Here is a 15537-nt window from a genome sequence, read left to right on the forward strand (position 1 = left end):
ATTTTATTTTTAGTACGGTACTTAAAGTTAATTTATTGTTCATTAATTTATTTATCTTAAAAAAAAATGTAAGAAAAACCCAAAAGTAATATTGTCTAAAAACAAAACGATTGAACTAAAATTTACACAAAAACTCTCTAAACTCGTACGTTCCAGCGTTATCATTAGCAATGTGTACAGAATATATCTATAGGGTTTTATATTTTTGTAAGTCGTCAACTTGTTGACATAGCACAATGTACGCTTAAGTTTTTACGTTCGACTAATAAAATTTTCCGTAAATAAAATATTAACGTAACGCCAACTTTGTATACCGAGTCACGAGTGCGGCCAGTCATGTGACAAGGATCGGATACAATTTAGTATTGAAATTATCACTCCTGTCGCAATGAAATGTGCACTTATATTATAATTTTGCGAGTTCTTTGTACGTTCTTTGTTTTGTATGTGTTTAATGTTATAACTAACAAAATAATGCCTTACTAGCTGGGTCCGCGGTTTCACGCGCGTTTTTTAAGGAAAAAGTAGCCTGAATTTGATCAAAAAAATTATCGACCGTCAATCATGTTGACGTTGTTTCAAAATTAAGCCGTCATATGTATATATATAATTTTAATATTGTATTAATTTACAAAAACATAAGCAATAATATTTTTTTTTAGATGTGGATGCCGGTAGATCAAGTAATTATATATATTATATATATATATATAATGATATACAATTTATGTGCAGTAATTGTGAGGTTTTTTTTCTAAAAAGGGAGGCAAACATCTTAATTATTAACCTTAGCGTATTAATTTATATGATAAAGTGTTTACACCTTATATGAATCAGTCTATAATCTGATAAATAATCGTCATGTGGATTAATTTACGTACGTTTTGCATGAAAATCGTGTATTTACAAAGAGCGAGTAACATTTCTTTCATTATTGGAAAAGAAGAAAGTTACATTCGTTAATTTATCAACGACAATAAAGTAAATGTCCTAAAGACGAGCATAGAGCATTTCTCCTATAGAGGTGTTCCTCTTCGTGGTTTTGGGTTCATGTCCCCAATATTGTTGTAGACAAATACATGTCTCAAAAAATATTTTTAATGTGGCCTATCTTGACGGGTAATATTGTGATGACTGGAGATATATAAAATATTGTAAAGATTTGAACAAAAATGACTTATATTTTATTAACCGACTTCAAAAAAAGGAGGAGGTTACTCAATTCGACCGTATATATATATATATATATATATATATATATATATATTTTATGTATGTTCGGGGATAACTTCTTCGTTTATGAACCGATTTTGATAATTCTTTTTTTGTTGGAAAGGAGATATCCATAGTTTGGTACCATGATAAGGAAACCAGGATCTGATGATGGGATCCCAGAGAAATCGAGGGAAACTTTCAAAAATCGTAAGGATGACTAGTAAATTTAATCATGTTTTCATTAAGTACTATAAAGCACTACTATTTAATAAAGGTCTGGAGTCGATCTGATGATGGAGAAGAAAGATAGTAGAGGGAACTCCTCAACAATTTATAGTAATTACCTGGTTTTTGAACTTAATTCGTTTCTATTGATGAGAACTTTGCACCTGTATGAGTTATAAGTACCATTACAGTCTGATGATGGAGACAAAAGATAGTCGAGGGAACTCTTTAACGATTTATAGCAATTACCTGCTGTTTGAACTTAATTCGTTTCTATTGATGAGAACTTTGCATATGTATGAGTTATAAGTGCCATTTCAGTCTGGTGATGGAGACGAAAGATAGTCGAGGGAACTCTTCAACGACTTATAGCAATTACCTGCTGTGTCGCAGGACCAGGTTTGATGATGGAGCCCATAAACACTCGAGGGAATTTCTCAACAATTTCCAGCAGTTACCTTTTGCTGTTTGACGACCGCTTTGATATAATGGTGCATGTGCCGTGTCGGCGGCGCCTAAACACCGACGGTCGCGGGTTCTATTCCCGCTCGGAGTGGATATTTATGTTTATACAAATATTTATTTTCGGTCTAGTTGTTAATCCTTGTGGTTCTCCCAACCTAGCCTCAGAGAACACGCTAGGCTGTCAGTCCCGGTTGTTATTACGTACACCTGATAGCGAACTTTACTCATAGTATGTCGACGCGTTAGCGCAGCGGTCACAGTACCGGCTGTTGCACTGGCGTTAGTGGGTTCAATCCCCGCGCACGACAGACATTTGTATTGGCCATATAGATGTTTGTCATGATCTGGGTGTTTGTGCTTCTGTATTGTTTATGTTTCCGGTCCCCCGACACAAGAGAGAAAGCATCCTTGTTAGGTCTACCCATCACTAAAAATTGTAAAATAAAATAATTTTTAACAAAAAAAAACCGACTTCAAACAGGAAACTAAAAAGTGAAAAATAAATTTACTTAGTACAAAGTAATTCGTATTTTTATTTAGTTAATCAGAAATGATTAAATAAATATTTTATAATTTTGAAGTTGGTGCCAAGTAAATACTACAACAACCTGACTACAATAACAAATACAAACAACACACACACAACAAACAAGTACAAAAAATATTATTAGATATGTCAAAACAATAACAGAATAATAACAGTATTCAACCTAATAGTCAATGAAACAAATTATGAAAGAAAACTGAGTACAACCTACGAGAAGATACTAGAGTAGTATTGTTTTACTTGGCACCGACTTCAAAATTATAAAATATTTATTTAATCATTTCTGATTAACTAAATCAAAATACGAATTACTTTGTACTAAGTAAATTTATTTTTCACTTTTTAGTTTCCTGTTTGAAGTCGGTTTTTTTTGTTAAAAATTATTTTTTATATCGGTATTTCTAATAATCTAAAAGTTCTAACAATGGAACGATCTAATGTATTCGAAAATCCTGTTGATGCTTTGCCTATGTTTTCAACAGGCCAAAACAGTTGCGGAACAGCTTGCAGCGAAATTAAATACGCGGTTGAACTATCAACCTCGAGACGAAAGCACATCGGAGCCGGCTGAAGAGGTGTTCCGTAAATACGAGACGGAATTGGAGATCAACGACTTCCCTCAGCAAGCGCGTTGGCGAGTTACTAGCAAGGTAGGGAAACTTAAAAACTTTGGTGTTACTTACTATATGTATTATGTGTTTGGTGTTATAATAATATGTATGGTGTAGTTTTGTGTGCCTGTCGTATTATCATCATTACAGCCTATACAGTCCACTGCTGGACATAGGCCTCCACAAGTTTACGCCAAAAATAACGTGAACTCATGTGTTATTATATTATATAGTTGTTATTATATTATATAGGTGTTATTATATTGTTAGTGAAAAATAATGAATAACGTAGGTGACATTAAGACCAATTTGAGGTCAATTTTCTTAGGACAGACGAATGAAATATGTTAATTTGCATTTATTGTAAACCGTTTCATATTTATAAAGAAAAAATATAAATGATAAGTCGAATGATTCAAAAAAAAAAATGATTTAACTGCATTGAATGTGTTCCGCCGCCGTATGGCGCCGCGTTGGGCAACGGTTACAGCCATGGATTGTACTCGTTGCGCTGGCGGTTGCGGGTTCGATCCCCGCACATGACAAACATTTGCATTGGCCATACAGGTGTTTGCCGTGGTCTGGGTGTTTGTGCAGTCCTTGTGGGTCTCCCCACCGTGCCTCGAAGAGCACGTTAAGCCGTCGGTCCCGGTTGTTATCATGTACACCTGATAGTGGTCGTTACTCATAGTAAGGAATATATCCGCCAACCAGCATTGAAGCAGCGTAGTGGATTAAGCTCTGATACTTCTCCTAAATGGGGAAAAAGGCCTATGCCCAGTAGTGGGGTAATACAGGCTGAAGCGAATGTGTTCCGAACTTTTTTGGAGTAGCGAAATCTGACTACAAGACTACTGGGTACAGGATCTTTGAACTCAATAATGTGTCTATAGTGGGGTACCTCGAGGCGGCATATTGGGACCGTTTCTATTCCTTATATAAATAATCGACTCGCCTATACAGATAAGATATACGAGTATATAGATATTTTTTTAGCTAAAGATATACTATTACTAATTAGATTAAGTAAATAAATATATTTGTTATAAAATAGATTAGAAGTGTTCTTAAATTATAATATATATGAAACGTGAATATAATTTTTAGTTAATAAGTTAATTTTTTTAATATTGCGATCAATAAATTTGAGAGGTGTGGTGTACTTAAATATTTTATGAATAATAATGATTGATTTTTGATAAAGTGAAAACTGAAATTATATAATTTTAATGTGAAGGATATCACTTATCTATTTTGTATCGTTGTCAAGCATTAAATATCATTTAGGAATCACACTTTGAAGGCGTGTTCCGATAAAAATTGTTTTCTTACTTAGAATTGTAATATTCCAGTACTTACCGATTATATCAATATATATTGATTGATGATAATCATTTGTTGAACAAGTTACTAGGCGATGATTTCAGTGAAAACAGGCTCGTCTTTGACGTAAATGCTGACGTCATGAGAGTAAAAAATATCGTTATAAAGATCGATAAGCAATCAGAGATCGTATTCGAAATATCCGCTTCCATTGATGTTCTATTTCGGTGACACAAATTGTGGTGTAAAGTATGACAGCTACGTTATTTTACATTTCTTAGAGTCCACGAGAATAGAAGGATCAACATCATTAAACTCTCATAACGAGATAAAAATGAAACTGTAGGTTGTTGATAGAAAATATTTTATAGAGAATGCTGTTGTGTGTGCATTTCGAAAAAAAAACTATTGCAAAGATTTTAATTAAGTTTTACGATTTTATTTTTTAGACACTTGGACTTTATCTAAAGCAAGGATATTGTGATATCTACATTTAATATTCGCCAATCCGCATTGGAGCAGCGAGCGTGGTGGATAAAGCTCTGATCCTTCTCCTACATGGGGAAAGAGGCCTATGCCCAGTAGTTGGATACTACAGGCTGAAGCTTACTACATTTAATAATTATAACGTTATTGTACATTTTGAGAAACAACGATTTTTATAATGATTACGTTATGTCTTGCCGCGAAGGTTTACTAAGCAACGCAGACGAAGTTGCGCGTACTATTTAGTATTTATTATGAAGTTGAGGCTTAGTTCTTTGACTTATTTATAGCGCAGTGATAGTATGCGACTACTCGACGATTAAAAACGTCTTTGTTTTGAACAAACTCATAAGTGAAGCAATCGTACAGAAGTATTGCAGCTTGTTGTTTTCCATACTGATATTGTAATCATACCTATTAGCCATACAATGTAAATAATATTGTTTACTATAAGCTCATTAACTTGTTGATGCTTCAAACAATGAATGCCAGTCCCAGATCAGCTAACGTTATAATTACTGTTTTTAAAGATAGCATTAATTGATTCCTTAACCTTATTTACTTGCAATCACATTTTATTGCTGTTCACAAGTACACAACCTCATTTCCTACGTTTATTATTAATTTACTTGAGGTCACTATAACATTAATGGATAACCCTTGCAATATTTATGCATCTATGTACATTTCATTTGCTCAGTACATTTCCTTGCTCCGAAGTGATCAGTCATGATGCTACTCAAGTTAGCGTTGATAGGTGCGTTCATATTTTTCTGTGTGAAACTTATGAATCGACGCAGGTGCTTCTATTGTAATTAGTACAGTTTTAAGGTAATTTTAAATTATTTTAAAGCTTAGTTTTATATAATTTGGTTTGAAACGCTTCACGCGCTTCAGCCTGTAATATCCCACTGGGCATAGGCTTCTTTCCCCATGTAGGAGAAGGATCAGAGCTTAATCCACCACGCTGTTCCAATGCGGATTGGTGGTTGATTTGAAACATTTTATCAATAATTTTGTGCGCTTGAAATTCAATCTTTGTCGTTTTTAAAATATTCTAGTTTATATCATTTGTATTAACTTTTACAGTTGAATATAATAGTTATTGTAGTAAATTTAATATTGTATACTAATATTTTCTTCTCCTTTGTCCCGTAGGAGGCGTTAGCGTTAATCAGTGAATATTCAGAAGCGGGTATAACAGTAAGAGGTACATACGTACCACCTGGCAAAGCTCCACCAGAAGGCGAGAGGAAGCTCTACCTGGCCATCGAAAGTTCGCAGGAGTTAGCTGTTGCCAAAGCGAAGTCAGAAATAACGCGTCTCATAAAGGAAGAACTCCTCAAACTCCAGACGTCTGCCCATCATATGATTAACAAAGCTAGATATAAGGTCCTGTAATGGATTTTTATGCTAATATAGTTTGACGTATCTTTCTAAATATTGTGTTTTTATTTGGACTCTCGTCGTCATATTCATCGTTCGTCATCATCATTACTAATATGTAATTAAAATAATGCATGGTTAACTTATTTTGTTTTAAAATTAATTTACAGTTCATATATGTATATTTAAAAGAGTAATTAAAGCTACATAAAGTAATTAAAGCAATAATAATAATATTTTTTGTATTTTATCTTACTTAAACTTTAATTTCACAATTTGTGTATTATAAAATTCTGCCACTTTATAACAAAGTACCAGTAATAGATAATAGCAATTTGAAAATGCTTCGCGTAATAATTGCAATAAACTGAAATTGAAATGCGTCGTATGTCGCAAACAAGTATTATGAGATTTACGTTATCACCGGTAAAAACAAAACGTGAGTTAACAGTAACACATTGAAGGGTCTTTCAAATCCCAATATCCACCTGTCTCGGACGACAATTGAGTGATAAGGTTATTTTAGTTGCTCGAGTGGTGATATCAATCAAAAATTCTATTTTTATACATTTCATAAATTATATCTTGGAAGAGATAAAGCGACTTTGTGCACTTTTTATTTTTATCTTGAATTGTAAAACACTTCAAGATTTCATCATTGACAAATAAATGTTAATTCGTTAAGTTTTTATGAGTTTGCTCTAAGATCATAATTATAGGCTTAAATTAATAATAATCATACGTCACCATCCCGCGTTATGACACCTCATAAACGTCGAAATAGACCAAAATCCATCATCATTCATCTGGTGCACAAATATGTCGATATGTGGTTTTTGAAGTCCGCTGAAGTCATCCCTATCGTAATATTTGTCAATGCGATGGCGCAGCGGTCAGAGCATTGCCTGTTGCGCTGACAGTAGCGCGTTCGATGCCCGATCACGACAGATATTTGTATTGGCCATATAGATGTTTATCGTGGTCTGGGCGTTTGTGCTTATGTATTGTGTGCGTTTCTGGATGTCCGATACAGGAGAAAGTCCTATTGGGGGTCGTTGAGTGTAAAGCGTTTATATTTGTTTAATATCTGCCAATGGTTTTACTCCGGTTAGGTTATTACAATTAATGACAGGTGGGGTTTAGCCAAGATATGTCCGCAGCTAGAATGCAAAAAGTAAGTATTACTGGACTGCTAGAAAATATAGATGGTTTTAAGCGGTATATTCCCTACTGTGCTATCTTATACCTACTTCAAAGCCTACTTGGCGGAGGTCATATTTGAGGTAACATAGGTTTAAACTTTCATTTTCTGTATAATTATGTTTTATATGGTTTTATATGGTACTCGATTCTCTTTATACTTTCTACGAAGACGCTATTAATAGTATTGAACAACTAAGCTTTATTTCGTAAGCAGACATATTAGTGGAAACTTGTGAGTAACAGTTTGATAAGTAATGGAATCTATTTGTAATAATCAAAGATGATGCAACATGTCCCGTTTTTGTTATTATGTTACTATTCCACGCTTGTTAAGTGCCATATGTAGAAAAGTAACTGTTACTTTTATTAATTACGTACAAATTATGATTTTCAATATTATGAAGAACGTTATAACAGCGTTAAATTTTCTGGTATGATTTGATTTATTATTTAAAAAAAAATACTGCCAATAATTGTTTACTCGCAAACGAAGAAAAACCGACTTCAATTACATGGTCAAGTAATGCAACGTAGGAAGATGAAACAATAGTCAAGTAAAGAGATAACTGAAAAAGTACTTCTCAGATAGTATCTTTAAAAGCAACCACATGACAAGCACCACATTTCGATTAAAAAAGGATCATCGAAATCGGTCTACCTAGTAAGTTCTGAGGTACATTAAAAACACAATCGATCGTATACATTAAAAATGCAATCGAATTGAGAATCTCCTTCTTTTTTGAGTTCGGTTAAAAAAATATCAACTCTTTCATACATAATTTTGAAACAAAGTCCCTAATATTATAGTACTCTAAAAGACTTAGTTTTATTGAAGAGTAACGTCAACTAAAAGAAAGTTAAAATGGTCTTGTTGCTATTACAGCAACAAAGGCATATTCCCACGACTAAATTCCATGTAGGTGAACCTACGTAGTGGAATGATATGTGCATACAAATAATGTTTATGACAATTAAGGTCTGAATGGAGAATTCCAAGGAGATAAGTAGAGACGGCACGTGTTCTGACATCCCAAGATAGCTAGTGTCAATTGTAATTGTATCACCCAGCTTATAAATAGCTCAGCGCGTCTCGTGCGGACGTCGTCGCTGATAGCAGGGTTATCTCCGCCGCGGGAAGATTCCACCGCAAACAAAGTGAGTTTGAAGTCAACTCGCTTATTAGTTACTAACGACCTCAGATATCTGTAAGCATCGAATTTATAACTGTGTACAATTAGGTGGTATTCTTTATAGCTTACTTAACTTCGGTGGTAAATGTTATATTTAGCACGATATCGACCAGTATTGACAAATATTAAAACAATAAATAAAGCAATAAGTCCCTTGTAATTTGTAAAACCATAACTGTTGAGTTTTTTACCGATACTTCTCAGCAAAATTTACATTTCGACACGGTAGTAGCTCAACATTAACTATATTGATTTTTTTAGTTGGTTGGAATAATATAATGTAAGAATTAATAATACGTTTATATACAATATATCTTTAAATGTTGTTAATATAATAATATAATAATATGATTATGTAAACTAAGTCTAACATGTTTCTTTATATTAGGTACTAGCATCCCGCTCCGGCTTCGCACGGGTATTTAACAAAAATTTCAAAATAATTGAAATTTGAAAATATAATATAGCCTTTGTTACCCGCGGATTAGTGTAGCTTCCCAACAGTGAAAGAATTTTCCAAATCGGCTCAGTAGTTTCGGAGCCTATTCAATGCAAACAAACAAACAATCAAATTTATAATATTAGTATAGATACATAACTAACTTTTAGGTAGCGGCTTTACCCACCCGGATAACACGAATTTTGCTGTTATGTCACTCAGGTATATTGTAGCACTGTACCGGTTAAAATCAGTAGAAGAATCGATCTAGTAGTTATTGTTTATCTAATACAAACGAACAAAAATCTAAATTTTTCCTCGTTATTATTTCAAATTAGAATAGCTATATTGTTGTCCATGTTCGCGTGGAACGTGGTTTCTTGTGTAGGTATCTTAATATATATCTATTTATCGATGCAAAGTCTCAATGTCTTATCAACGAAGTACTTTCAATGTATCTCAATATCAAGACATTTTATCTGGGATATAAAGAATTTTAGCTGTAGCTTAATAAAACTTAGGCATCCATGTGTCCACGCAGATTCAATCGCTCTATTTAGTAAGATAAACCTACCTACCAACACTGATAAGAAACTCTTACAAAAAACTTTTAGAAATATCAGTTAAGAGACCAAAATTTCTTTTGAAGTGCCTTGCTATTACTAAATGCCACACATAAGCGACATTGTTTGCGTTAACGGGGTTTCGATTATTTCAATACTATATCCTTAGCAAAATTTTATTCAGAAAAAAAAGAAACTCGGAATTACAATTATTTTCATATTTAATGCCTGCTGGACATTAGAGTCAGATTTAATAAAAATAGGTACCCTTAAAAAAGTGCATGTCCCAAGATTATTTATAGAATTACGTATTATAAAGCTGAAGAGTTTGTTTGTTTGTTTGAATGCGCTAATCTTAGGTCTACTGGTCCGATTTGAAAAATTCTTTTAAGAGTTAGATAGACTATATATCATCACGCTAAGACCAATAGGAGCGAAGCACCAATGAAGAATCTTTCAAAATCGGTTTTTTCCTTTTGAGAGCTTCCCCAGTTAGCCCAAAGAAACTGTTCCACGCGGACGAAAGTCGCAGAAGCTAGTAAAAAAATATCACGAAATTTAATAAAATTGTGTTACACTTGAAAAAAAATTAAGATTTTACATATCATATTGGAATTAAATTAAAATATGTTGAATATCATCGGTCAACCAATATCGTCATCTTTATAATAATATAATACTAGCTGGTACCAGCGAATTTGTCTGCACAGAATTAGTGACTACTTCGAGTAGCTTATTATCTTTTCAATATCTATCTTTATACCAAAAATTTATCAAAATTGGCTCTGCCATATAAAAATTAATATCGATAATAGCTTACTCATAACAGATAGATATATGCTGTTGCGGACTTTTTTGTAGGACTAATTAAGATAAACATTTTTCTTATACATTATATAGGTTTAAAACCTTACAGTTTTAGCATCGCACGCCACAATAGCTCGCAGATGGCATATTTTTTTCCGACTTACTTGACACTTATCGTTATATTTTGAATAATTCACTCACTATCTTTAGAGATTACAACCTATGTGTTATGCTAATATATAAGCTATATTATTGTAAACTTTCATTAAAATCCATTAGTAGTTTTTGCGTGAAAGAGGAACAAACATCCATACATCCATAGATCTATACGGATGTAAAAGTTTGTATGTATGGATATACATACAAACTTTTGCTTTTATAATATTGGTAGGATAAAATATATCGTATAAAATCTCACTAACAGGTCGTAAATGGTGATTTTAGTTAATGAGTAAAAAGTAATTAAAATATTCCAAAATATACATTTTTTTTTTCTATTTATATTATATACATGTAACGGAATTGCAAATAAAGAAAACTTCGATTGCTGTAAATGAAGTATTTGAGTTGATAGTAACACTTGCTGTCGGTTGAAGCCTCTTCAAATAATACTCACATATCACCACTTCATGTATTTATTCTCTAGAATACTCTAGATCATTACATACTCGTATATATGATTATATTCGAAACAATAACTTTTATCAACTGAGGTAGAGCACAGCAGGAAATTTCCTGTTCAAAATATGGAGCAGCCCGACTGGGGTAGGGTAGTAAGTACCTCGACCTTACAGAAGATCACAGCTAAATAATACTGCTTTCAAGCAGTTTTGTGTTCCTGTTGGTGAGTAAGGTGACCAGAGCTCCTGGGGGGAAATTGAAGATAGGGTCGTCAACGCGCTTATGATGATTTTCATGCTGCAGACGTCTATAAACTATGGTAATTGCTTACCATAAGGTGAGCCGAAAGCTTGTTTAAACTAGTTATATAAAAAAAAAATTGCATAGGGTCCCTATGCAATTTTTTTACTACTTATTCGACACTCGTCTTCTCTCTAATTACATCTTATCCAAGAGTATATTTTTTTACAATCTTATTTCTACCCACAAAATAATATACCCTACTACTACCCTACCCTACCCACAATATAATACTTATATATTAAAAAAAAATGTTGCAAAAGTATAAATTAAATAACTACCTATTTAAATTAATATTTGTAACAATATACCTACTAATACTTCATCAATAGGTATTGGTGAAGTATACATAACAGCCATTTTACATAATATATTATATATTAACAATATTGGTACCTAAAACTCTTTAAATTGATTATAAACTTAAACATAACGTCCATATTTCGATATTACGTCACAATGTCGTGATTAAAAACTCATATCAAAGTCACAAGACTGTTGTTATGTCACCTATTGCCCTCCTATTTGCTAAATTCCAGCAATTCTGGTATCATTACTGTGTGAGTTAAAAATGACACCAAAGAAACCGAGTAGTCAAATGAGTTCTTGACCCCTTGACACATAATCGTTATATATTTTATTTTTAATAAATTTAGCAATTTAGATAGTAAATAAAACATTTGATATAATTATTATTGTTCCAAATATCACACGTGTACTTATCAATTTGAAAAGTTTTTTTAATAGATTATTTACGAGGTTTTTAACATTGGTTATTATTACTGAGTTCGGTTAATTTTAAATAAAATTTATATTTTATATAAAAATAACGAAATATATGTATAAACATAGTTATAAAACAAATAAAAAAGCGAGAAGTACCGATTAAAAATCGTGCGTCAATAGTTGTTTTCTCACAGTAATCTTGATGGGGTCAGTGCGTATGTGTCATGTCCTGTCACAGAAAAGAAAAGGACTTGGTAAGTGACGCCATTTCTTAATTACCACTAATTACTGTATTTGTTACTTTTTTATTAGTCCCAACAAACTACGAGTACAGCAAGTTTAAATTTTTTTTGTCACTATTTGAATTACTTATACACATTTTCTTAAAAACTTATCTTATTATTTTTTATAAATACTTAATAATACTTTTTATCACCAGTCTTCTAAAGGAAAAGTTGATGTTATGGTAATTAAATATTTTTATAAAAATACTACAAGATTAGAAGAATAATAAACATAAAATTGTTATTGTGTTTTTTTTTACACAAATCAGTTTAAATGCAATTAACATTGTTTATATTATTATATAATATATTACCCGAGTAGAAATTTTTTCGTGTTCCTTAGAAGGACCGGACCGGGCATGCCTGATCTGGACCGGGTAAGGTATGTAACGCAGAAGATTTCTCTGGACCTGATCAGGATGAGATGAGATTTCCTGATCGGGTCCAGATCAGGAAATCTCATCTCATCCTGATCAGCCGGTTCAGTCCGGTCCTTTTAAAAAACACGAATGTATATTCTCGAAAAATTGTTTAATAAAAAAAGCGAATTGATATTATAAAATGTTACTTAACATAATTATTAAGATATTTATTTCCGTTTATTTTTCCAATTATAATATTTTTATTTTAAATATTATTTATTTTTGTTTATTAATTATTTATTATTATTAATTACATTTTATTTATTAACTTCTAATAATTAATTACTAAATAACTACGTCGTACTACTTACGACTGCTCCACTGTGTAGAAATGGACTCCCTGCTGGACTGTCCTGATAACTGTATACATACTAAATGCGCTTAAAAACATTGATAGCGCGATTCAGGCTCAGTTCGCGTAATTTCTTTCAGGCTATCCTGATCTGGACTGGACCAGGTCCTGATCCAGTATGCCTTACCATACTTGATTATATTTTACATCAGGCTATCCTGATCTGGACCGGACCGGGTCCTGATCCAGTGTGCCTTACCATACTTGATTATGTTTTACATCAGGCTGTCCTTATCTGGACCGGACCGGGTCCTGATCCAGTATGCCTTACCATACTTGATTATATTTTACATCAGGCTGTCCTTATCTTGACCGGAACGGGTTCTGATTCAGTATACCTTACCACACTTGATTATATTTTAGATCAGGCTATCCTTGTCTGGACCAGACCTGGTCCTGATAGAGCTTGCCGGATCTGGCATGCCTCATTCTATCCTGATCCGGTCTAGATAAATGATCTGGTTGAGTCTGACCTTTTTTCTAGTCGGGTATTGTCATTTTTTCTCGTTTTTTTATCTACTTTGATATAGATATATTATGGTTCGTGCAACGTTGAAATAAGTCGTAACTTCTGTGGTCGTAACGTAACGTAGGTAAGTTAATTACTCTGTTCTTTTATAATTTAATTTCTACGGTCGGAAGAATAAAAGCGTTACTAAGCTTACCATCTCTGTCTGCTCTGCTACACAGCGCATTCCCAAGAGCACTGGCTACTTGCTCAATTGCTCATCATAGGAATACAAAACTATTTGAGAGCAGTATTACTTGCTGTGACATTCTGTAGCATTCGCTAAAGAGACTGCTCGACTCTTTGAGTAAGATATTTTATAGTATGTTTTACCTCAAACGATATTAAAGTTCATTGAATTGATAAACATAAAAGATCAAACAATCCACGATAAGAAGTTTAAAAAAAGGAATATTTTAGAACGCCAATCGACAAAACGTTGATAATAGATGCTCAGTGGAAACTTTTATAGATAATAGAAAAAACGTTATTGGTTGACAGTGGACCACCATCAGCTTATGACTATAAAAAACATAAAGATTTATAGTCACACAGATTATGATGAGTTTTTAAGCTCTATTCGTGATAGATAAGAGTCACACGATCGGCACGAGTCAATTCAATATTTATGATTCGGTGTAATTCGATATCGCGTTGAACGTGTGTTCGCACACGATATACGTTAGTGAAAAAGGATTTACTGATATATTGAGTGTGGCAAGATGAGGAATGTCTTGTGTGACATATTTTTATTATAACAAAAATTACATATGTTTAACATCGACACGTCTTCTGTTGTCTAAGGTCTGTGGTATGTGTTTTAGGTCATCGTATCCGCAAACGTACTTGTACTTAACTTAAAATTTAGAGTATGTATATGTATTTAATTTCTATTCGTAAAAGCTGTTTCTGGACATCAGTAAGATAGAGAAGAATAGTATTTTTAACATTTCGTGAAACTTAACACAAATTCGTTGGACACACACACAACTAGACAACCATGCAATTAAAGAAAATTTAAGTAGTATTTGTCAAAAGGAGAAGCATAGCGACTTCCCGAGTAGAAATTTTTTCGTCTTCCTTATGTTGATACTACCGTGGGTATTCTCAGAGGGAGGCCATATGGTGGGGTTGCTTTGTTATGGCGAAAAGGTGTATTTGACACAGTTTCTGTTATAAATTGCAGTAGTGTCAGGCTAACTGCAATCAGAGGAACGATAGGCGGGAAATCGATTATTGTGTTTTCGGTATACATGCCCACGGATGCTCCTGATAATAGTGTCGATTTTGTAAACTGTTTAGGCGAAATCGATGCTATTGTAGAAAATAATGATGTGGAAGCTGTATACATGTTAGGTGATTATAACGCGCACCCTGGCCAACCATTTTGGTTGGAGTTACGGGAATATTGTTCAGATAAAAAATGGGTATGTGCTGATACGGAAAAATTAGGAATCACGTCAAACACTGTTAGACCATTGTATTGTAACGCAAACAGCGTGGAAAACTATTTCAAATGTGAGAGTTGATAGTGATGTACACTGGTCTGACCATTTCCCGCTTGTAATAGAGATAATTTTAGACAAAGTAGTTTCAAAATTAAACACTGAAAACTATAAATGCAATAAAATCCTGTGGCAATCTAGGTCTAAGGCGCAGACTGGGCGATATCATGACATATGCCATGAGCAGTTAAGGCAAATCGATTTTCCGGTTTCATTAACCTCGTGTGCGGGTGGGATGTGTCATGATGTCATTCATAGGCGCACACTAGATGATTTGTATAGCCGGGTAGTCAATATTCTTAGCGGTGCTGCTGAATTAACGTACAAGGACCAGAATTTTAATAAGAAACGGGTTACTG

General features: G+C 33.3%; 1 protein-coding gene across 2 annotated transcripts in view; it reads left to right on the plus strand.

Annotated features, from left to right (window-relative positions):
• Nucleotides 1-6313, plus strand: part of LOC123660340 (probable ATP-dependent RNA helicase DDX46) — a 30825-nt gene extending 24512 nt beyond the window's left edge. Inside the window, exons 17-18 of one of the 2 annotated variants that reach the window (XM_045595440.1) lie at nt 2935-3102; nt 6031-6313. In XM_045595440.1, the coding sequence (XP_045451396.1) occupies nt 2935-3102; nt 6031-6273 (411 nt within the window). In that variant the 3' untranslated portion in view covers nt 6274-6313. Of the gene's footprint in view, nt 1-2934; nt 3103-5368; nt 5704-6030 lie in introns of those variants that run through there. The other variant, XR_006744170.1, reaches the window with a different exon arrangement.
• Nucleotides 6314-15537: the final 9224 nt, after the last annotated feature.

The sequence above is a fragment of the Melitaea cinxia genome, chromosome 15 (genome assembly GCF_905220565.1).
Source record: "Melitaea cinxia chromosome 15, ilMelCinx1.1, whole genome shotgun sequence".
Taxonomy (NCBI): Eukaryota; Metazoa; Arthropoda; class Insecta; order Lepidoptera; family Nymphalidae; genus Melitaea; species Melitaea cinxia.